The sequence below is a fragment of the Typopeltis vanoorti genome, chromosome 22 (assembly GCF_054136105.1).
Source record: "Typopeltis vanoorti isolate ZY-2024b chromosome 22, IOZ_Tvanoo_1.0, whole genome shotgun sequence".
Taxonomy (NCBI): domain Eukaryota; kingdom Metazoa; phylum Arthropoda; class Arachnida; order Uropygi; family Thelyphonidae; genus Typopeltis; species Typopeltis vanoorti.
Window position 1 is genome coordinate 6,743,854 of NC_143570.1, and position 27,847 is coordinate 6,771,700.

The window sequence follows — 27,847 nt, forward strand, 5'->3', positions numbered from 1 at the left end:
CCTTATCTACCAACACTCCTAAATCTCGTGCCTCATCAATTTCCTGGAGCACGGTTCCACCAATGCAGTATACTGTCGCCAATCTTTTCACCCCAAAATGCATAACCTTACATTTTGCCACATTAAACTGACATCCATTCTCCTTAGCCCAGACCTCCAATCTATCCAAATCATCCTGCAAAATTTTGACGTCATCTGCATTCACTATTGCCCTACCCAAATGATGAGGGAATGAATATTCTGACCACAGTGTGGACTGTTTTGCTGCTGCAGCAGCTACATCTACAAGCCAAACCTGCTTTTCCTTCAGTCAGCAGTGACCAGATCCTCTGCCTGCCTTTGCATTCATGTAGCTGCTAGTAACCCAGTTTTCAGATTTCTGTTAGCATGTAGTATGAGTGATATTTTTGGGTTAAGTTAGACATGGAGAGACCCAACAGTTTTTTCTTTCTGAGGATAAAACTTTTAAAGTCACTTTCAAAGTCAGCATATTGGACAATATCAAACTCAATCAAAATGCTATTTTTTTCCAAAATATAACATTTTGGAAGTTTCTATGTTGGCTAGCAAAAGAATCTTGCTTTGACTATTCTTGCATCTTCCACATTCTTACGGACCTATCCTTAACATAGCCGCACTGTCTTCTATATAGGATTAAGGTGCTATGCACCTATGCAATTATCTTCTCCGGCACCTTAATGACCATTGCAGAGATACTGATTGGTTTATAATTTGCTGCATCAATCCCAGTATAATGGAATTATCTTGCTTTCCTTCTGTTTATTAGGAATTATGCATGTGCAGAGAGATTCATGTTAAACAACCAGGTCGGTGTCATTTCTAATACTCTTGGACATTCCTTCAGCATCTGTGCTGATATCCCATCTAGGTTTGTGCAGTATTCGAATTAAGTTCTTGTGGCATTAATATCTCTAATTCATCTGCTTTTGCCTTTCATCCAGCTTCCTTTAATCATTCAGAGAACTAAATGTGCCTGTTCCAGAATTATTTCTTTCTTAAGTGAATGCTTAATAATTTGGTTATTTCTAGTTCATCTGATACTTTCTTCCATATACAATCACCAAGATGTTATTCTTCCATGATAATCTTCCTTCTGCTTGCTATATAGTACAGTCAGATATCGCTTTCTTTAGACACCGTATGATTATGATTACTTCTCATGCACAGTTGATTCTTCTTTTCCAATTTTTCATGCCAAGGCAGTATATTATAATAACCTGTCTTATTGTTCCATATGTACTTCTTAGTTATAGCTGTCACATGATTGTTATCTCCCAAGTCTAAAAATGCATGATCAATCTTACCAGGAAGCATTCGACCATGTACTGCTCAAGGTAGTATCTCTGTATAATTCTATAAGACGGATTTAACTTACTTATGCATTTTATTGGTATAAAATTTTTCCCTAGTATCAAGGGCATCTTCACTCTGACTTTTAAATTAAACAAGAACAGAAACCAGTATATTCAACAATGCAATGCACAAACTCCATGTACATGATGTAGATCATCATGGTCTAATTACATTAAGGATCTAGTAAAAATATTAACAAGAAATTTAAAAAAAAATAATTAATAAATAAATAAATAATTAATTTTGGAACTTGTGAAGAACTATGATATTTTCCATAAGAAGTATAATTTAAGTCCATCATTTCTACTTAGATTCAGTCTGTAGCATTATTAAATATTAAATTTTCATTAAATTAATGAAAATATGTTCATAAGGGAGTGAAGTAGTTGCAATTCTATCTCTAGATTTATTTGAAATAGTGCTGCATATTTCAACTGTTTCTTCAGGCAAAATATTTTCCACTACTTGGGAAAAGCAAATTTAATTATTTTATCAGTCATCATCAGCCTTCTTTGTCAACTACTCAAAAGATAGTCATTAATATTCCAAGGTGGCTTCTTAATATTGAGAAAATGTGCTTTTTAAAGGTTTCACATTAGCACCAAAGTTATTCCAGTAATGGACTTTTTTCTGGCAGTTTACAAAATGCTAGCACAAATATTTTTCAAGCCCAAACCACCTCCTCTGAATTTTTCTTACCCAGAAATGAAAGTCTTACTCTATGGAAGAATAATACTTCTATTGTCACAATAGCAATAATACTAAAACATAGCAAATAATAAAAACTAATTTAAACCACAAATACTTTTAAAACCGAAACCACCTCCTCTGAATTTTTCTTATCCAGAAATGAAGGTCTTACTCTCTCTATGGAAGAATAATACTTTTATTGTTACAAAAGCAGATAAAGAAAAACCATTAGTAGTTCAAGATCATTGGTTGGTTTATCTGTTTTGCAGAAGGCAAAATTGCCACCTATGTATGAAACTGGCTAACTCATCTTCACTTGAATAGCTCGTATAGAAGAAATTCATGCACTTATTAAATTTAACTAACTTGTATATTGTATCAAGTATTATCGATAATGAGTGACATATACATTATAATTTCTGTAACACTTATTTATTGCTGGTCATAGGTAAGTTATATCACAAATTCAGTTTTAATCAGATAGAATTAAAGGAAATTAACTCATTCAGTTTTTAAAAATATATAAAAAAAGATATTTTGTTTATAAAATTGTTTTATAAACAAATTAAATGTTTATTTAATTTATTTTTTATTTTCAGACTTTAAACAGATTACAGAATATTTATTAAAGGCACAAAATATTGTACACACTGTTATATGTGCAGAAAGTTTCCAGAATATAAGCCAGTTCAATAGATATTTAAATGACTGCATAACATTTAGTGAGTACAGTTTTTTAATATATCATATGCATCATCTGCATTATTTTATTGAGTGCTCTTTTTATGATACTATCCTAAAAGGGAATTTTATAAATCTAGCAACTAAGTAAACCCTGTATAAATTTTAGTGTTCCAGTTAAGGGTATAATATATATATATATATATATAAAGAAACAACATTGTAACATTATCATCATTATTATTATTATTATCAAACCTCCATGGAGTCAAAAGCCCCATCATTAGACCCATCATCATCGTCGTCTTCCGGTAGCATCCTCTAGCAAGAGGGTTGCAGCAGATGAGCAGCTCTTCTCCATTTCTCTCTGTCTGTCGCTTCCATCATTCTTAAACCAGTCCATTCCACGATGTCATTAAACCACTCTCTAGTTGGTCTTCCACGTCTTCTCTTCCCCTCAACTTTCCCTTGTAATATAGTTCTTGTCAGGTGGCCCAAAGAACCTCTCAGAAGATGTCCTGCAAATCTGGTCTTTCTTTGCAAAATATTCTTTAGCAGTGTTCTTTCCATCCCAACTCGTCTTAAAACTTCTTGATTCGATATTCTTTCTGTATAGCTAATCTTTTCCATCTTTCTGTAACACCACATTTCCAATGCATTAATTCTTTCCATATCTCTGAGTGTCCATGACTCACTTCCATAACTCGCAATACTCCAAACTGTTGCTTTAATTATTCCAATTCTAATGCCTATTTTAGTGTTCTTGTATATTAAAATTCTCTTCATTTCCATAAATGCCTATTCAGCTTTGCCTATTCTATTTCTAATGTCCAACTCTGAAGTTCCTTTCTCTGAGATACAGCTACCTAAATATTGAAATCTTTCCTCCACATCTTATTTTTACATTATCTTTTATTTTTCTACCCATTACCATTATCTTGGTCTTTTTTTGTGTTAATTCTTAGTCCATACTCTTTACGTTTATTGTATTGCACCTTAAATATGTTCGCTGTCTCCATACTCACAACACTCTTGGCCAATGCATTCCAATTGCTCGCCACTCTCCATGCAAAAAACCTGCCTCTCACCCCCTCACTCACACCCTCCTTATACAGCTACCAGGGTTGACCTCTTGTTCTCTCCTTGCCTTCACACATTCTGTGCAAAAAATTATTCTATATTTAATAAATAAATTTCATGTTATATTTTTTATCATAGAAAAATCATTTATATTTATGCCACAAAAAATTATGGTTTTAGATGTTCATTTTTTTTTCTAAAAAAAAAAAAGAATATTAGTACTTCTAGTGCTGCTGGTGTTGCCCTTTCTGGAATAAGCTATTGTCTTATCCATAGTGGGAAATAATCTTTATAATAGTGGGAAAAAAGCTTACATTATTCTCGCTGCTGTTTAGAAAGAAAAGAACACTTCCCCAGAAATCACACTAAACAGCCACAAACAATAGTGGTACTGTATGCATCAACCATTTCTTTTGTTTTTATCCATTTATCCATCCTTCCGCAAGCAGGCAACTGGCCCCATGAACACATGCAGCAACAGCCATAGAATATACAAGCAGGCATATTCCATGGCCATAGAATAGGGCTAGTCACCTTATCGTTGGGATGGGTATGACTTATAAGGGCTTAAGATAGCTCTGTAACAGGCCAGTAGTCCTGACACATAGAAGGGAGAAGTTTTTATCCATTTGATTAGCAGACATCTTAAACAGAAATATTTATAATTATTTTGCAGGCAGATACAGTGTTTTTATCAAAATGAATTCTGTCTAATCACTGTTATGTTCACATAATTGCCTAATGTATAACAATTCCAGTTTCAGTTTTATTATCAAAAATAATGTGTGCTACAATTATCCTGAAAGAAAGAACAATTTGAAGCAAAAAAGTGTAGATGTTACGTATGTTCAACTTTTTTCTTTTGAGTGGGAATTATCAGCCAAAAAGTATGCAAGATGTTGATATTTCAAATTATAATATTTTCAAAACGATTCATAAAAGAATTTAAAACAAATCGCTTGAGCAATTACTTTTATATTTTTAATGTACAGCAGCAGCAAAAGTATTACTACTTCAAAAATTCCATGTATCGAATAAAATAGGAGCAACTATGTTTCTTTCTGAATGTGAAGTAATTTCTCCATTATACTGCAAGAAAATACTGAATAATAATAGCAATAATATGTATTTTTATTTATATAGTATATTATAGTATAATATACTGTACTATAATATAGTAATACTATTTTACTACTATAGTATAGTAAAGGGATGCTTAAGGGTCAAAGCTGTATAACTGAGAGGAGACCTCCAAATAGCCTTTAAAGCAATGTGGAGAAACAACGAGGGCCTAATGTCCAATCCTCACCTTCTCATGGTGCACCCTGTTAGGTATCTACCTGGATACTGAATGAACAAGGATGGGATGGCAATTTGGGATTTAGCTGACCAAATTGTATTCTTACTGCCTTAAATCAAAATATAAAATGATGGTACAACATGACAGAATTTCATGCTGGCTGGGGCGTCGCCGGTAAAACAAGGCCACCGTTGTTTTCACCAGGGAACCAAGCGAAACAGCGAAAAGTCAGCTACTAGAACAAACCTGAAAACTCAACATCACCAGAGTTCAAGATCAGTACTATCAATAAGAAGCCTGAATGGCAAAGAAATGGAGCTAGCTGTGGAATTGGATAAGTAAAAGATCGACATAATTGTCAGACATACAAAAAATATTTTGGGAAAATTTGGAGAAAAGAGCAAAGCTAATAATAATGGCAAATACCTGTTGGATTTCTGCTCAGCACATGGACTGGTTATTACTGACACAATGTTCCGACATAAAACTGTGCACAAATTCACATGGAGAGAAAAGGCAAGGAATAAGAAATGTCTCATTGACTATGTTATTTTTGATAGTGATGTTTTCTCCCTGGTGCAGGATCCTACAGTGTACAGAGGATTTGAAATTGGAAGTGATCGCCATTTAGTCTTGAGAAGGATAAAATTGAATTTCATATTGAAAAGAAGAACAAATAAGAAAGTTTTAAACCAAATAAAAGTTGAGCAGCTCTCAGATGTGAACTGTAGACTAAAATGCACAAATATTATTGAAGAAAAAAATGAAGGAGTTTGAGAACAGGAACCATCCGTTGGAGATTCAGTGGCCAGTCCTAAAGAAAACACTGATGGATTCAGCCAGAGAGGCATGTGGTGAGGTTGTCTGCAAGAATAGAAAAATCAGAACTCCATGGTGGACACAGGAAGTTAAAGAGGCACCGAAGGAAAGGAAGAAATCATATCAAAAGTTCCTGGCAAATAAGTCAGCTTGTGCTCTTAGAAAATACAGAGTTAAATGTAAGAAAGTTAAACATTGTGTAAAACTAGCTAAACAGAAGTCATGGGAAGGCTTTGGTAAGAACATAGAAAATAAATATCAAGAAGGTGGCAAGATATTCTAGAGGTTGTTGAAGAAGCTCAGGAAAGAGAGCTATAAAAGAAATTAGAGATGATAAAGGTGACATGAAAACTGGAGAAAAAGATATCCTTGAAGTATGGAGTAATTCCTTCGAAAAATTGCTAAATGAAACAAGCAGTGATAGCACTGTGGTAAAAAAAAAAAAAAAAACCACTCAAACAGGAATGTAGTCAGCAATACATATCCATACTTGAAGTAGAAATAGCCATTCAAGGCCTGAAATGGAAAGGCAGCAGGAGTAGATGATATTCGAACAGAAATGCTCAAGTATGGGAGGTATGAAAGTCTTACAGTAGCTAGCTGCACTGCATAGTTCAAAAGGCCTGGACACAGGGACGAACTCCAGATGATCGAAGTAGAGCTCTCATAGTACTCATACATATAAAAAGGGAAATAAAACTGAATGAAGAATTACAGAGATATTTCTCTATTGAGTGTTCCTGGTAAGATTTATGCAAGTATACTTGAGAAACGGTTGAGAAGGATTTTGGGAAGAAAAGCTTGGTGAAGAACAAGCTGGATGCAGGCCATATAGAGGCTGTCAGGATCAGATTTTCACTTTATGACAAATAATTGAGAAATCATGGGAATATAACAAAGATCTGTATTTAAGTTTTGTAGATGTGGAAAAGGCACGTGACAAGGTGCCAAGAGTGAAGCTATTCAAAACGCTACAGTTATATGGTGTCAATGAGGCATTATATCAAGCAATACTTTGTCTTTATTTGAGTTGTAAGTCAGCAATTAGAATTGATGGAAGTGCAGGAAGATGATTTAATGTTAAATCTGGTGTCAGACAAAGATGTACATTATCCCCTCTGTTATTCATTACCTATATGGATCATATTATGAAGGAAAGTGATATTAAACCTGATATCAAAATTGGAGGTGTTAATCTCAGCTCTTTGCTTTATGCAGACGATGTTATATCTAAATAAATCTGATACAAGTCTGCAAGATTCCCTGACTAAATTGAATAACTGTTATAATAGATATGGTATGAAGGTTAGCAATAAGAAGACGAAGATAATGAAAATAAGCAGAAGCAGTGAAAATATCAACTGAGTTGTGAATGAGGAACCTACACAACAAGTAAAACATTTCAGCTACTTAGGCACGATTTTTAGTGAAGATGGTAAATTAAATAAGGAAATAGACAACAGAATCAACAATGCTGGTATAGCAGGAAGTCAACTGAATAAAACTCAAGAAGCCAGAGTTAGATTTGAAGGAGAGGATACTGAATGGATCCCCCATTAGAAAGGGTGTGGGATGTCTCCACTCCTTTTTAATGTCTATACTGAATGGATGATGAGGGAAGCCTTGGAAAATCTGAAGGATGGAATAAAGATAAATGGCCATCTGATAAATAACATAAGATATACAGATTATATTGCACTTATGAGCGAAACAGAGAAAGGTTTGCAAAGAATTTTGAATAGACTGAAATGAGAGATATAAAATGAAAATAAACATTTAGAAGGCAAAAGTGATGAAGATTTCAAGGAATGAAATAATGGGATGGAAATCACTTTGAATGGACAAAGAATAGAGAATGTAAAAGGTTTTGAATACCTTGGGAGTTGGATAACAGATGACAATAGATCTAATTATGAAATTAAGAACAGAATTAAAACAGCAAAAGCAGCATTTTTCCAAATATACTACATATTAGGAAACAAATCTGAATAAACATTTAAAAGTAAGAATCCTCAAGACAATGATCTCGAGCTTTGGGATGTATGGATGTGGTGCTTGAGAAAAATGGATCGTATCAGCTGGACTAAAAGAGAGTGAGCAATGAAGAGGTTCTTATAAGTTTCAAAGTGAAAAGAGACTATATTGCTAGTATCCAAAGAAGAAAAGTAGCATTTGCAGGACATTTGATGAGGGATTCTTATGGAGAGATCCCCAGAATAGTATGCAAGGGGATGGTGGAGGGAAGGAGAGGAAGACCCTGACTGCAATGGAAATGCAACTTCAAAGACTGGATGGGTAAGCATCTTACAGAAGAAAGAGATAGATAGGCATCTAAGCAGACTGTTCATCAGTTGCAATTCCCTTAAAAGAGGAGGCCACAGGATTAGATTAGATTAAAGAGAGAAATTAGTCAAAACACTAAGTTAGCTGTATACAAGACATTGTTCAAATCAATTTTAACTTATGGATCTGAGAGCTGGGTCAGAAGTAAAACACTTGACCAAAGACTAGACTGTAGAAATGAGAGTCCTGAGAAAGATTAGAGCCATGAACAGGCATCAGTTGCAATATCATATTAAAAACAAGGCTATTAGGAAAGAACTTGACATTGTCAGCATCCGGGAATGCGTTAGCAGAGCTAATCTCAGGTGGTATGCTCTCTTAAACAGAATGGGAGAGGAAAGATTAGCAAAACAAGTGTTCTCTGCCAGGTTGGCAGGAAAATGACTCACAGGAAGACCAAGATATAGGTGGATTGATATGGTAAAAAGTGCCTTAGGAGACAGAAATATAAGACCTGATAATGCTGGAGTCTTAACAGGTAAGAGACTGAATTGGAGGAAAATTGTAGATAGGAAGTTATTAATGATGTATATTTTTCATGTAGTACTATTATATCCTGTACACCCAGGAATTTGATAATGATAGTATAGTAATAGTATTTTCTTCTTAATTGATCATGATCATTTCAGAACCAAATTTTATTTACAATGTACTTTCTTCATCATCATCATCATCAAATTCCTGCCATGTACCCTCAAGGGGTGTACAGGATATGACAGTACTACATGAAAAAATTACATCATTACTAACTTCCTATCTACAATTTTCCTCCAAATCAGTCTGTTACTTGTCAAGACTCCAACATTATCAGATCTTATATTTCTATCGTCTAAGGCACTTTGTACCATATCAATCCACCTACATCTTGGTCTTCCTCTGGTTCGTTTTCCTGCCAACCTGGCAGAGAACACTTGTTTTGCTAATCTTTCCTCTCCCATTCTATTTAAGTGACCATACCATCTGAGATTAGCTCTGCTAACGCATTCCTGGATGCTGACAATGTCAAGTTCTTTCCTAATATCCTCATTTTTAATATGATATAGCCATTGATGCCATCTGTTCACGCCTCTAATCTTTCTCAGGACTCTCATATCTGTGGTCTCTAGTCTTTGGTCAAGTGTTTTACTTCTGACCCAGCTCTCAGATCCATAAGTTAAAATTGGTTTGAACACAGTCTTGTATACAGCTAATTTAGTGTTCCGACTAATTTCTTTCTTATCCCATATGAATTTATTCAATTGACTTCCCACGATACCAGCTTTGCTGATTCTGTTGTCTATTTCTATATTTAGTTTACCATCTTCAGTAAAAATTGTGCCTAAGTAGCTGAAATGTTTTACTTGTTCCACAGGTTCTCCATTCACAACACAGTTGACATTTTCAATGATTCTGCCTATTTTCATTGTCTTTGTCTTTTTATTGCTGACCTTCATACCATATCTATTACAACAGCTATTCAATTTAGTCAGAGAATCTTGCAGACTTGTAGCGGATTTATTTAGAAGTATAACATCATCCGCATAAAGCAAAGAGCTGACATTAACATCTCCAATTTTGATATCAGGTTTAATACCACATTATTTCATAATGTGATCCATATAGATAATGAATAACAGAGGGGATAATGTACATCCTTGTCTCACACCAGATTTAACATTAAACCATCTTCCTGTACTTCCTTCAATTCTAACTGCTGACTCACAACTCAAATAAAGACTAAGTATTGCTTGATATAATGCCCCATTGACACCATATAACTGCAGCGTATTGAATAGTTTCTCTCTTGGCACCTTGTCATATGCCTTTTCCAAATCGACAAAACTTAAATACAGATCTTTGTTATATTCCCATGCTTTCTCGACTATTTGTTGTAAAGTGAAGATCTGATCCTGACAGCCTCTATTTGGCCTGAATCCAGCTTGTTCTTCACCAAGCTTTTCTTCCACAATTCTTCTCAACCGTTTCTCAAGTATACTTGCATAGATCTTGCCAGGAACACTCAGTAGGGAAATACCTCTGTAATTCTCACATTCAGTTTTATTTCCCTTTTTATATATGGGTACTATGAGAGCTCTACTCCAATCATCGGGAATTCGTCCCTCTGTCCAGGCTTTCTGAACTATGCAGTGCAGCCACTGTAAGACTCTTATACCACCATACTTCAGCATTTCTAGTCGAATATCATCTACTCCTGCTGCCTTTCCACATTTCAAGCCTTTGATGGCTTTTTCTACTTCAAGTATGGATATGTATTCCTGACTGCATGCCTGGTCAGTGTTTTTTATCACTGTGCTGTCATCACTGCTTGTTTCATTTAGCAGTTTTTCAAAGTAATTACTCCATACTTCAAGGATATCTTTTTCTCCTGTTTTCATTTCACCTTTATCATCTCTAATTCCTTTTACAGCACTCTTTCCTCCATTCCTAAGCTTCTTCAACAACCTCCAGAATATTTTGCCACCTTCTTGATATTTATTTTCTATATTCTTGCCAAAGTCCTCCCATGACTTTTGTTTAGCTAGTTTTACACACTGTTTAGCTTTCTTACATTTGTCTCTGTATTCTGTAAGAGTAAAAGCTGACTTATTTGCCAGGAACTTTTGATATGCTTTCTTCTTTTCCTTCATTGCCTCTTTAACTTCCTGTGTCCACCAGGGAGTTCTGATTTTTTTATCCTTGCACACAACCTCACCACATGCCTCTCTGGCAGAATCAATCAATGTTTCCTTCAGAGTTTGCCACTGAATCTCCAAGGTTTGATTCCTGTTCTCAAATTCTTTCATTTTCTTTTCAATAATATTTCTGTATTTTAGTCTACAGTTCACATCTGAGAGCTGCTCAACTTTTATTCGCTTTAAAACTTTCTTACATGTTATTCTTTTCAATATGAAATTCAATTTTATCCTGCTCAAGACTAAATAGTGATCACTTCCAATTTCAAATCCTCTGTACCCTCTGGTGTCCCGCACCAGGGAGAAGACATCACTATCAACAATAACATAGTCAATGAGACTTTTCTTATTCCTAGCCTCTTCTCTCCATGTGAATTTGTGCACATTTTTATGTTGGAACATGGTGTTAGTAATAACCAGTCCATGTCCTGAGCAGAAATCCAACAGATATTTGCCATTATTATTAGCTTTGCTCTTTTCTCCAAATTTTCCCAAAATATTTTTGTATATCTCACAATCATTTCCTACTCTACTATTTAGATCCCCAACAAGGACCAACTTTTCCTTTTTCATTGTGTCAGTTGCTTTTTCTAAAGCCTCAAAAAATTCCTCCACTTCTACCTTAGTAGAACCTTCTGTGGGACCATAGGCACAAATAAGTCTCATTGTCCAGTTCCCCATTCTCATATTTGCCCACATTACTCTACTTGAGACTGTCTGCCATTCAAGAAGATTAGCCTCGTATTTTGTGTTGAATACTATGGCTACTCCTTCTTTTCCTTGATTGTCATTGCTTGAATATAACATTTTGTATTTATTGCTCAGAAAGATCTCATCAGTTTTGGTCTTTTTTGTTTCAGGCACCCCTATTATGTCGATCTGGTACTTATCTAATTCCTCAGCTAGCTCCATTTCTTTGCCATTCAGGCTTCTTACGTTGATAGTACCGATCTTTAACTCTGGTGATGTTGAGTTGGGGTTTGTTTTCAGATTTGTTCCAGTAGCTGACTTTTCGCTGTTCACCCTGGTTCCCTGGCGAAAACAACGGGGGCCTTGTTTAACCGGGCGACGCCCCAGCCGGCATGAAATTTTGTCATGTTGTACCATCATTTTTTATTTTGGTTTAACCAATAAGAATACAATTTGGTCGGCTAAATCCCAAATTGCCAGCCCATCCTCGTTCGTTCAGTATCAAAGTAGATACCCAACAGGGTGCACCACGAGAAGGTGAGGATTGGACATTAGGTCAGAAGCCTTGGTCGGTTCTCCGCATTCCTTTAAAGGCTATGTGGAGGTCTCCTCTCAGTTATACAGCTTTGACCCTTAAGCACCCCATGTACTTTCTTTCTTTTTCAAAACATCCACAAAATTATTTTCCCACTGTCCTTGCTAACTGAACATCAAAAATAATTTTAAAAATGACATTAATTATTGATATTTTAGCTGTATGTTACTCAGAAAGTTTTGCAAATACCTATTTGTTTCATAACTGTTTCAATTCATTAGGAGTGATTCTTGGAAATGGCGGAGGCAAACTGTTACTCAAATCATTGCAGATTGCATTATTGTAAATGTCACAGTTTGTTTTCTGTAAATCAAAACCATACAACTGCAGAAACTTTATGCCTTCTGTGACTGATTTCTAACTAGAATTATGAATAAACAATATTAATTAGAAGAAACAGGGCCATTTTAAATAAATACCTTTGCTATTATTTTATAAAATAACTGTTTCATGAAAGTAACTTCAATAAATTTCTTTAAAAAAATGTAACAAAAATGATTCTGGCATTTGTTTTTGTCGGCTCACAGAAGATTTACATTTTTCACACAAATCAACACCATTTTTTACCTCTAAGATAACATACATTTCAGAATAGAAGTTTTTCATATTCTGTTCTTCTATTAACATCAGACAATAAATATATAATAAAGAAACTAGAAATATATTAATATATTGTATTAGTCAGTATTTCTGTTTAAAATTACAGTTATGTTGCATGTATTGTAAGGAACTGTGTTTTTTGTGTTATTTAGTAATGTTGCCTTGGAGATGCAGCCACAAATGCAGGTAAATCTCATTAAAAGTTCTGAATGGGAAGGATTATCACTCCTCTTAATGGAGATATCTGATGGCTACCACTTCTTATTCATGTTTCTTACCTCTGTGATATGCTTCACATCCACATTTCGATTGATGTGAAAATACATCAAGGCCTGTAGGGAGATTAATGCATTCGAAAAATATTTATGATAATAATAGCTATATTATCATCTATTATCATATTATAATAGAAATATATGATATTAATAGCTGTATAATAAAAACACAAGGAAAAATAAGTAAAGAGATACAAATTAGTAATGGCATTTGACAAGGAGATACTTTAAGCCCAACAATATTCAATATAATAATGGATTTTAATAATACAAAAAGTTAATAATATATAAAATACAGGAGTGAAAATAAATACAAAAATATATAATAAAAAAGAAATATATATAATAAAAAAGAAAAAAGAAATAAAATATAATAAAAAAAGATAATAAATTAAAAAAAACATGATGGTACAACATGACAAAATTTCATGCCGGCTGGGGCGTCACCCATTAAACAAGGCCCCCATTGTTTTCGCCAGGGAACCAGGGCGAACAGCAAAAAGTCAGCTACTGGAACAAATCTTAAAACACACTCCAACCCAACATCACCAAAGTTAAAGATCGGTACTATCAACATAAGAAGCCTGAATGGCAAAGAAATGGAGCTAGCTGAGGATTTAGATAAGTACCAGATCGACATAATATGGGTGACTGAAACAAAAAAGACAAAAACTGGCGAGATCTTTCTGAGCAATAAATACAATGTTATATTCAGGCAAGGAAAATAAAGAGTAGCCATAGTATTCAACACAAATTATGAGGCTAATCTTCTTAAATGATCTTCTCAATAGTCTCAAGTAAAGGAATGTGGGCAAATATGAGAATGGGGAACTGGACAATGAGACTTATTTGTGCCTATGGTCCAACAGAAGGTTCTACTAAGGTAGAAGTGAAGAAATTTTTTGAGGCTTTAGAGAAAGCAACTGACACAATGAAAAAGGAAAAGTTGGTCCTTGTTGGGGATCTAAATAGCAGAGTAGGAAATGATTGTCAGACATACAAAAATATTTTGGGAAAATTTGGAAAAAAGAACATTGCTAATAATAATGGCAAATACTTGTTGGATTTCTGCTCAGGACATGGACTGGTTATTACTAACACCATGTTCCAACATAAAAATGTGTACAAATTCACATGGAGAGAAGAGGCAAGGAATAAATAGTCTCATTGATTGTGTTATTGTCAATAGTGATGTTTTCTCGCTGTGCAGGACACCATAGCGTACATAGGATTTGAAATTGGAAGTGATCGCCATTTATTCTTGAGCAGGATAAAATTGAATTTCATATTGAAAAGAATAACGTGTAAGAAAATTTTAAAGCTAATAAAAGTTGAGCAGCTCTCAGATGTGAACTGTAGACTAAAATACTCAAAGATTATTGAAGGACAAATGAAAGAGTTTGAGAACAGGAATCAAACCTTAGAGATTCAGTGGCACGCCTTGAAGAAAAGCCTGATTGATTCAGCTAGAGAGGCATGTAGTGAACTTGTCTGCAAGGATAGAAAAATTAGAACTCCATGGTGGACACAGGATGTTAAAGAGGAGTGAAGAAAAGGAAGGAAGCTTATCAAAAGTTCTTTGCAAATAAGTCAGCTTGTGCTCTTAGAGAATACAGAGAAAAATTTAAGAAAGCTAAACACTGTGTAAAACTAGCTAAACAAAAGTCATGGGAGGACTCTGGTAAGAATATAGAAAATAAATAACAAGAAGGTGGCAAAATATTCTAGAATGTGTTGAAGAAGCTTAACAATGGAGGAAAGAGTGCTGTAAAAGGAGTTAGAGATGATAAAGATAAAGGTGACATGAAAACGGGAGAAAAAGATATCCTTGAAGTATGGAGTAATTACTTTGAAAAACTGATAAATGAAACAAGCAGTGATGACAGCAGAGTGGTAAAAAACCCTGACCAGGCATGCAGTCAGGAATACATATCCATACTTGAAGTAGAAAAAGCCATCAAAGGCTTGAAATGTGGAAAGGCAGTAGGAGTAGATGATATTCGACCAGAAATGCTGAAGTATGGTGCTATAAGATCTTACAGTGGTGCAACTGCATAGTTCAGAAAGCCTGGACAGAGGGACGAATTCCCGATGATTGGAGTAGAGCTCTCATAGTACCCATTTATAAAAAAGGGAAATAAAACTGAATGTGAGAATTACAGAGGTATTTCCCTACTTAGTGTTCCTGGCAAGATCTATGCAAAGTATACTTGAGAAACGGTTGAGAAGAATTGTGGAAGAAAAGTTTGGTGAAGAGCAAGCTGTATTCAGACCAAATAGAGGCTGTCAGGATCAGAACTTCACTTTACGACAAATAGTTGAGAAAGCATGGGAATATAACAAAGATCTGTATTTAAGTTTTGTCGATTTGAAAAGGCATATGACAAGGTGCCAAGAGAGAAGCTATTCAATACGGTACAGTTATATGGTGTTGATGGGGCATTATATCAAGCAATACTTAGTCTTTATTTGAGTTGTATGTCAGCAGTTAGAATTGAAGGAAGTACAGGAAGATGGTTTAATGTTAAATCTGGTGTGAGCAAGGATGTACATTATCCCCTCTGTTATTCATTATCTATATGGATCACATTATAAAGGAAAGTGGTATTAAACATGATATCAAAGTTGGAGATGTTAATGTCAGCTCTTTGCTTTATGTGGATAATGTTATACTTCTAAATAAATCCACTACAAGTCTGCAAGATTCTCTGACTAAATCGAATAACTGTTGTAATAGATATGGTATGAAGTTTAGCATTAAAAAGACAAAGACAATGAAAATAGGCAGAATCATTGAAAATGTCAACTGTGTTGTGAATGGAGAAACTGTGGAACAAGTAAAACATTTCAGCTACTTCGGTAAGATTTTTAGTGAGGATGGTAAATTATATATAGAAATAGACATCAGAATCAGCAAAGCTGGTATGGTGGGAAGTCAATTGAATAAATTCATATGGAATAAGAGAGAAATTAGTCAGAACACTAAATTAGCTGTTTACAAGACAGTGTTCAAACCAGTTTTAACTTATGGATCTGAGATCTGGGTCAGAAGTAAAACATTTGACCAAAGACTAGAGACTGCAGACATGACAGTCCTGGGAAAGATTATAGGCGTGAACAGATGGCATCAATGGCAATATCATATTAAAAACGAGGATATTAGGAAAGAACTTGACATTGTCATCATCCAGGAATGCGTTAGCAGAGCTAATCTCAGGTGGTATGGTCACTTAAACAGAATGGACGAAGAAAGATTAGCAAAACAAGTGTTCTCTGCCAGGTTAGCCGGAAAACGACCCAGAGGAAGACCAAGATATAGGTGGATTGATATGGTACAAAGTGCCTTAGATGATTGAAATATAAGATCTGATAATGTTGGAGTCTTGAGAAGTAACAGACTAATTTGGAGTTAAATTGTAGATAGAACGTTAGTAATGATATAATTTTTTTCATGTAGTACTATCATATCCTGTACATCCCTTGAGGGTAAATAGCAGGAATTTGATGATGATGAAAATAAATAATAATAGAATAATAAGAACTATATGTTATGCAGATGATGTACTATTAATTGCAGAAAATGAAACTCAGCTACAAATATTATTATATACATTTAATAAAGTAGCAAAATTATATAATATGAAGATAACAAAAACAAAATGTATGACAATATCACAAGAACCACAGAGATGCAAATTAGAATTGGAGGATACTATTCTTCAACAAATAACAAATTACAACTATTTAGGTATACAACAACCGGGAAGGAAGGCCACATTTAAAAGTCAGAGAACAAGTTGCAAAAGATGCAAGAATATCAAGATGCTTGAATGAAACAATATGGAAAAATAAACATCTTAGAGTATAGACATAAACCAGAATTTATAAAGCAGTAATCAGGCCTATTATGACATATAATGCAGAAACAAGACCAGACACTAAAAATACAAGACAAACATTAAACACATGTGAAATGAATATATTAAGAAAAATGGTAAATAAAACTGGACTAGATAAAATAAAAAATATAGATATAAGAAAACAATGTGAAATACAAGCAATAAACAATTGGGTATCAACCTGAAGAATAAAATGAATTGAACATGTGGAGAGAAGTAGTGAAGATGGAATAATAAAACAAGTCCATAGTTGGAAACCAAAGAATAAGAGAAGAACAGGAAGATCTAGAAAAGGACTAAAAATACTATTAAAGAAGATGAAGTCTTTGTTGCAACAGATATCATAGCTAATGCATGAAGAAGAAGAGAAAAATATTAAGTGTTAACAGAAACAACACAGAGTGAAGCATTAATATAACAGGTTTCAGTGTAGCACATTCTAAATAGATAGTTACTCTATTGTAAGAAGGCAGGGGGGGGGGATGATTAGATGGATCGTTACCTTAATAGACATTATTTGATGTAATTTAACTTGATTAAATGGATTGATATAATTTCCCAGTTGAATACCAAGATGTGTTTCAAACAGATTACAATTAAAAAAGATTAAGATTAGAAATAAAAAAAAATGAGAATTTTTTTTTATTGTTTATGATTGAATTACAATAAATACACCACTTGTAAGTTTCTATTGCTTAGAAAAGTGCAGTGTACTCACAGAATATTATATTTGTTCCTCTTTTTCTCTGCATAGATGTCTCTGTAGAATAGCATTTTCTAAAGTTTGTCACACTGAATGAACAAATTAAGGACATTCGAGAGCCCTATGGAACACTACAAAATGCAATGAATGTGTTTGACACTCAGTAACACATTTTGCTTAATTTTGCTGCTCCAGTACATATAATTATTTATATAATATAGTTATATAAGTATAATGTAATCAACAGAATTAAATTACAGTCGATGTCCTGTAATGCATTTTACACTAATTAAAACTGCATTATAGTGAAACCCTGACTGTTTGAAACCACATAATTAAGATATTGCTGAATGTTTTTTTTTTTTTCTTCAGAAAGGATCATCGTCATCAAATTCCTGCCATGTACCCTCAAGGGGTTGGGGGTACACAGGATATGATAGTACTACTTGAAAAATTTACATCATTACCAACTTCCTATCCACAATTTTACTCCAAATCAATCTGTGACTTGTCAAGACTCCAATATTATCATTATCAGATCTTATATTTCTATCGTCTAAGGCACATTGTACCGTATCAATCCACCTATATTTTGGTCTTCCTCTGGGTCTTTTTTCTACCAACCTGGCAGAGAACACTTGTTTTGCTAATCTTTCCTCGAACATTTTGTTTAAGTGACCATACCATCTGAGATTAGCTCTGCTAACGCATTCCTGGATGCTGACAATATCGAGTTCTTTCTGAATATCCTTGTTTTTAATATGATATTGCCATTGATGCCATCTGTTCATGCCTCTAATCTTTCTTAGGACTTTCTGCCTAACGGTCTCTAGTCTTTGGTCAAGTGTTTTACTTCTGACCCAGCTCTCAGATCCATAAGTTAAAACTGGTTTGAACACTGTCTTGTATACAGCTAATTTAGTGTTCTGACTAATTTCTCTCTTATTTCATATGAATTTATTCAATTGACTTCCTACTATACCAGCTTTGCTGATTTTGTTCTCTATTTCTATATTTAATTTACCATCTTCAGTAAAAATCGTGCCTAAGTAGCTGAAATGTTTTACTTGTTCCACAGGTTCTCCATTCACAACACAGTTGACATTTTCAATGATTCTGCCTATTTTCATTGTCTTTGTCTTTTTATTGCTGACCTTCATATCATATTTATTACAACAGTTGTTCATTTTAGTCAGTTCATCTTGAAGACTAGTAGCGGATTTATTTAGAAATATAACATCGTCCGCATAAAGCAAAGAGCTGACATTAACATCTCTAATTTTGATATCATGTTTAATACCACTTTCCTTCATGATGTGATCCATATACATAATGAATAACAGAGGGGATAATGTACATACTTGTCTGACACCAGATTTAACATCTAACCATCTTCTTGCACTTTCTTCAATTCTAACTGCTGACTTAAAACTCAAAGAGTAATAAGTATTGCGTATTATAATGCTCCATTGACACCATACAACTGTAGCATTTTGAATAGCTTTTCTCTTGGTACCTTGTCATATGCCTTTTCCAGATCTAAAATACTTAAATACAGATCTTTGTTATATTCCATTGATTTCTCAACTATTTGTCATAAAGTGAAAATCTGATCCTGACAGCCTCTATTTAGCCAATCCATCTTGTTCTTCACCATGCTTCCCTTCCACAATCCTTCTCAATTGTTTTTCAAGTATACTTGCATAAATCTTATTAGGAACGCCTAATAAGAAAATACCTGTATAATTCTCACATTCAGTTTTATTTCCCTTTTTATAAGAGAGCTCTGCTCCAATCATCGGGAATTTGTCCCTCTGTGCAGGCCTTCTGAACTATGCAGTGCAGCCACTGTAAGACTCTTATACCACCATTCTTCAGCATTTCTGGTCAAATATCATCTACTATTGCTGTATTTCCACATTTCAGCTTTTGATGGCTTTTTGTACTTCACGTATGGATATGTATTCCTGATTGCATGCCTGTTGAGTATTTTTTACCACTGTGCTCTCACTGATTATTTTGTTATTTCATTTAGCAATTTTTTGAAGTAATTAGTCCGTTCATCAAGGATATCTTTTTCTCCAGTTTGCATGTTACCTTTATCATCTTAATTTCTTTTGCAGCACGATTTTTTCCATTACTGAGATTTTTCAACAGACTCCAGAATATTTTGTCACCTTCCTGATATTTATTTTCTTATGTTCTTACCAAATCTTCCCATGACTGTTGTTTAGTGAGTTTTACACAGTATTTAGCTTTCTTACATTTGTCTCTGTATTCTCTTAGAGCACAAGCTGACTTATTCGCCAGAAACTTTTATATGCTTTCTTCTTTTTCTTCACTGCCACTTTAACTTCCTGTGTCCACCATGGAGTTCTGATTTTTCTGTCCTTGCACACAACCTCGCCACATGCCTCTCTCGGCTGAATCAGTGTTTTCTTCAGGATTTGCCACTGAATCTCCAAGGTTTGGTTCCTGTTCTCAATCTCTTTCATTTTTCTTGAGTAATATTTGTGTATTTTATTCTATAGCTCACATCTGAGAGCTGCTCAACTTTTATTCACTTTAAAACTTTCTTACATGTTATTCTTTTCAATATGAAATTCAGTTTTATCCTGCTCAAGACTAAATGGTGATCACTTCCAATTTCAAATCCTATGTACATTCTGGCGTCCTTGTACTAGGGAGAAAACATTATTATTATTATTATTTGACACCTTCAGGGAGTCCAAAAACTCATTCAGGGAGGGGACCTACTCTACAACTTTGTCTCCACCACACATCCATCAACTGACTGCTCTACACCAACGCCATCTACCGCCGACCACCACTAGTATTTCCACAAACATCCATGCCCTTGGCAGGATTCGAACCCGCAGAATTGTGGCTGGAGAGCAGATATGCTAACCACTCGGCCAGCCAGGCTGCCATCACTATCAACAATAACACAGTCAATGAGACTTTTCTTATTCCTTGACTCTTCTCGCCATATGAATTTGTGCACATTTTTGTGTTGGATTTCTGCTCAATGCCCTGAGCAGAAATCCAACTGGTATTTGCCATTATTATTAGCTTTGCTCTTTTCTCCAAATTTTCCCAAAATACTTTTTGTGTCTGACAATCATTTCCTACTCTGCTATTTAGATCCCCAACAAGGACCAATTTTTCATTGTGTTATCTACAGCCTCAACAATTCCTCCACTTCTACCTTAGTAGAACCTTCTGTGGGACATAGGTACAAATAAGTGTAATTGTCCAGTTTCCCATTCTGATATTTGCCCACATCACTCTACTTGATATTGCCTACCATTCAAGAAGATTAGCCTCATATTTAGTGTTGGATACTATAGCCACTCCTTCTTTTCCTTGATTGTCTTTGCCTGAATATAATATTTTGTATTTATTGCTCAGAAAGATCTCACCATTTTTTGTCTTTTTAGTTTCAGTAACCCTTATTATGTCGATCTGGTACTTATCCAATTCCTCAACTAGCTCTATTTCTTTGCCATCAAGCATTCTTATGTTGATAGTACTGATCTTGAACTCTGCTGATGTTGAGTTTGGGTGAGTTTTAAGATTTGTTCCAGTAGCTGACTTTTCGCTGTTTGTCCAGGTTGTCTGGCGAAAACAACAGTTGCTTTGTTTAACGGGGCAATGCCCCAGCCAGCTTAAATCCTGTCATGTTGCACCATCTTTTATATTGTGGTTTAAGCCAATTAAGATTTAATTTGGTCAGCTAAATCCCAAATTGCCAACCCTCCATTCGTTCAGTATCCAGTTAGATACCTAACAGGGTGCACCATGAGAAGGTGAGGATTGGGCATTACATCAGAAGCCCTATTTGGTTCTCTGCATTCTTTTAAAGGCTATGTGGAGGTCTCTTCTCAGTTATACAGCGTTGATCCTCACCAAACATTTAATTTCTTGCCAATTTCTACTTCAAATATTTCATTTATGTGATATAAATCAACTTTGATACAATCCTTTTTTCTTCTTAGTCCTTAAATTTCCTCATTCCTAGTTGAGTAATTATACATACATACATACATACATCTTCAAGGCCCACCTTTCCTAATTGAGTTGTGGGGGCAGCAGCTGCAAGAGGAACTTCCAATGGTCACGATCCTCTGCTACCAAGCTCAGCTGTTCTGGTTGTACTCCCAAACGTGTCCACCCAAGGTTTTGGATGTAATCTATCCAGCGAGTCCTTGGCCTCCCACCCTCTGGCTTGGCAAAGAGGGCTTGCTGGGAGATTCTTTCCTGTTCCATTCTGACCAGGTGCCCGTACCAACATAACTGTGATCTCTCATCACGGAGAAACAACGGTTGAGTATTGAGGGTTTCCCGAATTGCAGAGCTTCTGACTCTGTTGAGTCTTGTTAGCCTTGCAACCCCTCGAAGGAACCCCATTTCAGCCGCTTGGATTAGTGTCCGCATTCTTTCAGTCATTACCCAACTCTCATGACCATAGGTGAGGATGGGGACATAGACTGTATTGAAGACAGCCAGCTTTGCCTTAACTTTATTTGATCAGTTGTGCTTTTACCAGGATGAAAGCCACATTGTTCTTCCTGTCACTTTGATTCAACTATGCTCCTGCGCCTTCTTTCCAAGCACCTAGCATATATTTTCCAGGTAGGCTGATCAGAGAGATGCCATGATAATTGCTGCAATCTCTCTGGTCTCCCTTCTTGAAGACTAGTATTATTGTGCCTGTCTGCCATTGCTTTGGTGCTCATCCAGATATCCAAGCAGCCTGACACACTCCAGTCAGCCATAGAACGGCATCTTGATTTAAGGCGTTTAGCATTTTGAGCCGAATTTCATCATCACCAGCAGCCTTGCCCGATTTTAGCAATTTTATTGCTAAATGGACCTCTTTTGCTGTGAGACTAGTCATCACCCCGATCTGCACCTCTTGGATGTCCACAACAACTGCTTGGCCACCCAGGTTAATAAGGCTCTCAAAGTATTCCCTCCATCTGTGGAGGATGTCCTTCTCGGTTGTTAAAAGTGCACCATCAAGGGCCTTAATTCCCTTGCTGTGCACGATTTCCTCCCTCGAAGGCAGCGGATGTTCTGACAGAATACTTTGTTTGCATTTGCATAGAATTAATCTAATCTTTCTCCAAAGGATTCCCAAGCTTTCTGCTTTGCTATCTTTACTGCCTCAGCAGCAGCTTTTCATGTCTCAGTGTACTGGAAACGCATCTCAGGTGACCTGACCCTAAGCCATGTTTGGCCTCCTTTTTTACCCGGACAGCTTTTTGGACCTCTTGGTTCCACCAAGGTGTCCTTTTCTTACTGCCAGTCGCCACGCCGATCCTCTTTCTGCCACATCATGAGAGTGCAGAGGCAGTGTCAGCAGTTTTGAACAGCTCCCCCCCCTCCTCCTCATCATCTGCAGTATGCTTGGGAATCTCTTTGAACCTGGAGGAAATGTCATCTGTAAAATTCTTCCTCACAGCCTCGTTTTCCAACATCTACCCAACCAACATCTGATACACCTCTGTTTCTTTCACTTCCAATTCTCCTAATACTTGCCTTTCTTCTGTACATTCCACCACATCATTTACACTAGTATGATATATGCTGATAAAGTGCTCGTTCAATAATTCCTCTATATCCTTTGCAGTCTGTTAGTCTGCTACCATGACTATCCACCAGTGTTAATCTGCTATAATTATTCTTCCTCTTGCTTGCCATGTAGAAGAAAAATTCCCTTGAGTTAACCTTGGCCTGACGAGCCAATCTCCTCTCATACTGCACCTTTTCTTTCTTTACCATTCTCGTCACCGTTCTAGCCTGCACTTTATACTCTTCATGGGTTCGATTACCACCAACTGCCTTGTACCTCCTCCATACATTTTCTTTTCCAGCACAGCTTGCTTAATTTCACTGTTCGTCCATTTCACTCCTACTTTATTTACTTGCTTAACCCTTGGTATGCAGTCACACATTGCTTCTGTCAGATACTGCCTTGTGAGTTTCCATGCGTTGTCCACATCTTTTCTGCTCAGCTCATTACCCAACGTATTGATGCTAACTGACTACAGAGCTTCCTATAATCACCTGCTTTATATTTCCACATGTATCCATTTTTGTCAGTGACCTTTTCTTGTTTCATCACTTCCCAAACAAGTATCTCATGATCACTCTCACCAACACACAGCAACACTTCATTAACAACTACATCTTGTGAAGTTATCACCAAATCCAAAACATTAAAGCCTCTAGTTGCTTGAATCACATGCTGCTTAAGATACTTATCTCTCTCTCTGCGCACGCATGCGCGCACACACACACACACACATATATATATATATATATATATATATACACGTAGGCTGTTCAATAAGTAATGAGACTATATTTATACAGAAAACAGATTACCTTTAATATTCATCATTTACATGGTCTTTTTCAAAGTAACTACCGTGAGACGCGATGCATTTGTCCCAGTGTTGCGTCCACTTCTTAAACACATGTGAAAGTCCGTTTTTTGAGAGTTCTTTCAAAACCGCCTCCGCAGCTTTTACACATGCTTTGTTGCTTTCAAAATAGTGGCCTCTTAGTGGTTTCTTGAGCTGAGGAAACAGCCAGAAATCGCACGGTGCGAGATCAGGACTGTATGGAGGGTGTGGTAGGATATCTGTGTTGTTCTTCTGCAAAACGTCCACTACACAACCAGCAATGGATGCTTCCTTTTGACGTGCTTGATGATAATCGCTGCCGTGTTGATCATTATCTCCGTGATGGATGTTGAAGGTCTTCCCTCACGTTCAAGATCTTCCACATTTTGCCTTCCTTCTTTAAAAGTTTTATGCCAGTGAAAAACACTTGCCCTCGACATTGCTTCATCGTGGAAAGCTTCGCATATCATGTTAAAAGTGTCCAATGCCGATTTTTGCAAACTCACACAAAATTTAATCGCATAATGCTGTTCCAAGGACGCTTCCATTTCAACAACTGGTCTCGCCTCGTAGGTGGGCCGAAACAAGCTTGAGTTCAGTCACGTGACACTCTGGCATATCAGCGCATATACGCCATCTATCAACCTCTTTTGTTAATACAGACAGCAACATTTCTTTATTCCACAGAAATTAATATTGTGATGAGTGGTTTCGCCACAGTAAAATTAGTCTTATTACTTATTGAACAGCCCACGTGTGTGTGTGTGTGTGTGTGTGTGTGTGTGTGTGTGTGTGTGTGTGTGTGTGTGTGTGTGTGTAATTGAATAAAAATAGAAAAAAAAAATCCTTAACCCAGCCATGGTACTAAACGTACTATAGGTTTGCAAATAACTGTATGGAATTTTTTTCACTTGGCTATGCTACTAATTATATATTGGGTTTTATCCTTTATCCAAGTGTTAACAAACAAAATTTGCCCCTGAAGTACTTTCATGACTGGCACAACTTGTAGTAAAGGTGGTATAAGTTCTCGTCACTTGCCTTAGTATCTCCCATAATTCAAAACACATCTCCTTGTGGACATGTATAATGCTATGCATTAAGGGAAGGGCCTCTACCAAGACTGGTTTCAACCTTTATTGAGGTGCTGTTTAAGTAAAGACCTCTCTAAAAATTAGGCGGTCCCCCTATGAGTGACTGTCCAACTCAGCATTGTTCCACTCAGTGACAGGCTCATCCTGTCACCAAGAAGAACTTCTCAGCATTGGCTCTACTCAGTGGCAGGCTCACCCCATCACCACCAGACAGAGCCATAATCTCAGTGGCGGCCCAACTCAGAGACAGGCAAAAACCTACCCCAAGCAGAGCCTCTCATACCTCAAGGAAAGGGACTACTTCTCTGCAAAAGCACATCAGTGGGAGCCAGACCCAGAGATGGTGATACTAAGGTGGAAGTAATGGAGAAATCATATTTACTTATACGAGTTTCCAAAGGGTGTCACACCCTATTATTAAAATTATCTGGATTAGAGATAAGTTTATGGAAGTTTTTTCACTTGGCTATGCTACTAATTATATATTGGGTTTTATCCTTTATCCAAGTGTTAGCAAACAAAGTTTGCACCTGAAGTAGCATTATACATGTCCTCAAAGAGATGTGCTTTGCATTATGGGAGATACTAAGGCAAGTGATGAGAACTTATGCCACCTTTATCATGAGTTGCCCCAGTCCTGAAAGTACTTCAGGCGCAAACTTGGTTTGCTACACTTGGATAAAGGATAAAACCCAATATATAATTAGTAGCATAGCCAAGTGAAAAAACTTCCATAAACTTATCTCTAATTCAGAGAATTTTAATAGGGTGTAACACCCTTTGGCAACTCGTATAGGTAAATATGACTTCTCCATTACTTCCACCTTGGTATCACCACCTCTGGGTCTGGCTCCCACTGATGAGACCTCAATAAGGTTGAAACTGGTCTGGGAAGCAGCCCTTCCCTTAATGCATAGCATTATACATGTCTGCAAGGAGATGTGCTTCACATTATGGGAGATACTAAAGCAAGTGATGAGAACTTATACCATCTTGACCACGAGTTGCTCCAATCCTGAAAGTACTTCAGGCACAAACTTTGTTTGCTAACACTTGGATAAAGGATAAAACCCAGTATATAATTAGTTTGCAAATAACTTTTCATTGGTGGGAACAACATTAGACAAAAAAATAGTCAATATTTTATAAGCACTTATTTTCATGAATTAGTCTATGGAGGCTTCCCTGAATTCACTGTAAAACTTTAATGATGTGCTACTTCTGTGGTTCCTATGGATTCACTACTTGAATCTACTGTATCTTTTTAAAGATATTCCCATCTGTAAATCCTTCTAATATAAGAAACAACCTTTAAGATTTCATTGTTATCATTGGTAGCTTGGTGAGATAAAACCTTGTTTTGTTTGCTGATGGACAGTGTATTTATTCAAGTTGGAACATGGATGTGTTTGTAAAACTTTTTGCTGCCTTCTGGGGGGGGGGAAAGACGAAGAATAATAGTTTCCTTTCTTTTAGGCTTACATGGTGATCCGAATACATTTTGGAAAATTATGGAGACAACTACGGTGTTTGAGTAAAACTTTAGTTTAATATAAACTAAAATCCACTTTCGACGTTTCGACCTTTATATCAAGGTCATCTTCTGGAGCATATGCACTATATACAGAAAACAAGCTACACTACAATCTACATGGTTTGTTAAAGTTACTGACCAACCGTTACAACAATAATAGTTTCTTTGTCCATTGTGGCATCACTGCCTTCCAAAACAGGGATCCTAAAATCAATCTTAACTTATTACAGTATTGTACAGAAGGATTATCACTTTCCAAAAATAAGCAGCATGCATTTTTTGCATAATTCTTGAAAGATCCATTGCATTTTAAAATTACTACTTCAGAATTTTGAATATTTTCCATAAAGGCTACAAAGCAAATTCTTTAGTTTTTTTTTGCACATGCATTTAGTTTGATACAGTATGTGATATTGTGGGTGATATTGTAGGCACTTATTGAATCACTTCCATCTCTAGATCATTTCAAGAAATGAATACTTTATTATTAGTTAATGAAATGCTGAGCCATCTCAAATGCATTATCATCTATTTCATTTGCGCCTTTCAGGATTCTGATGTTTTTACTAATTCAGTAGTAATGTACTCCTGATCATATTACTCCTGGATATTTTATTCATTTTATTTTGTTCTCTCTAGTTCTTTCCCCTCTCATGTAGCAATTTTTAAAAGTAATTATTCTGTGTGTGTGTGTGTGTGTGTGTGTGTGTGTGTGTGTGTGTCTGTGTCTTTATTTTGTGTTTAAGCTATTGCAATCTTTCTTTTGCCTACTACTTTCACATAAGCACAGAGCTTTTCTACATTTTTATCTCTCTTTTCTTTCTAAAGGTATATGCTAATCTAACTAGCCAGGAACTTTCTATATGAGTTCACTATATAGACTTTCAGAGAGTGAACTATACAGAAATCTATATACACTTTCTATATAAACGTGATCCCCCCCCACACACACGTTTTTTTTTAATTGCAAATACTTTCTGCATGCTTCTTGGGAATTCTGCAGTTAAATTCATTTGCTGTTCAGATTTAATTATTTTTTATAACTTTCTTTCAAATTTGGCTTTCATTATTGATACTCAATTTTT

General features: G+C 35.8%; 1 protein-coding gene across 1 annotated transcript in view; it reads left to right on the plus strand.

Moving 5' to 3' along the window:
• Nucleotides 1-27,847, plus strand: part of Sse (extra spindle pole bodies like 1, separase) — a 505,458-nt gene that overhangs the window by 120,355 nt on the left and 357,256 nt on the right. The window contains exon 4 of the mRNA XM_090412041.1: nt 2,664-2,786. Within this exon, the coding sequence (XP_090268167.1) occupies nt 2,664-2,786 (123 nt within the window). The remainder of the gene's footprint in view (nt 1-2,663; nt 2,787-27,847) is intronic.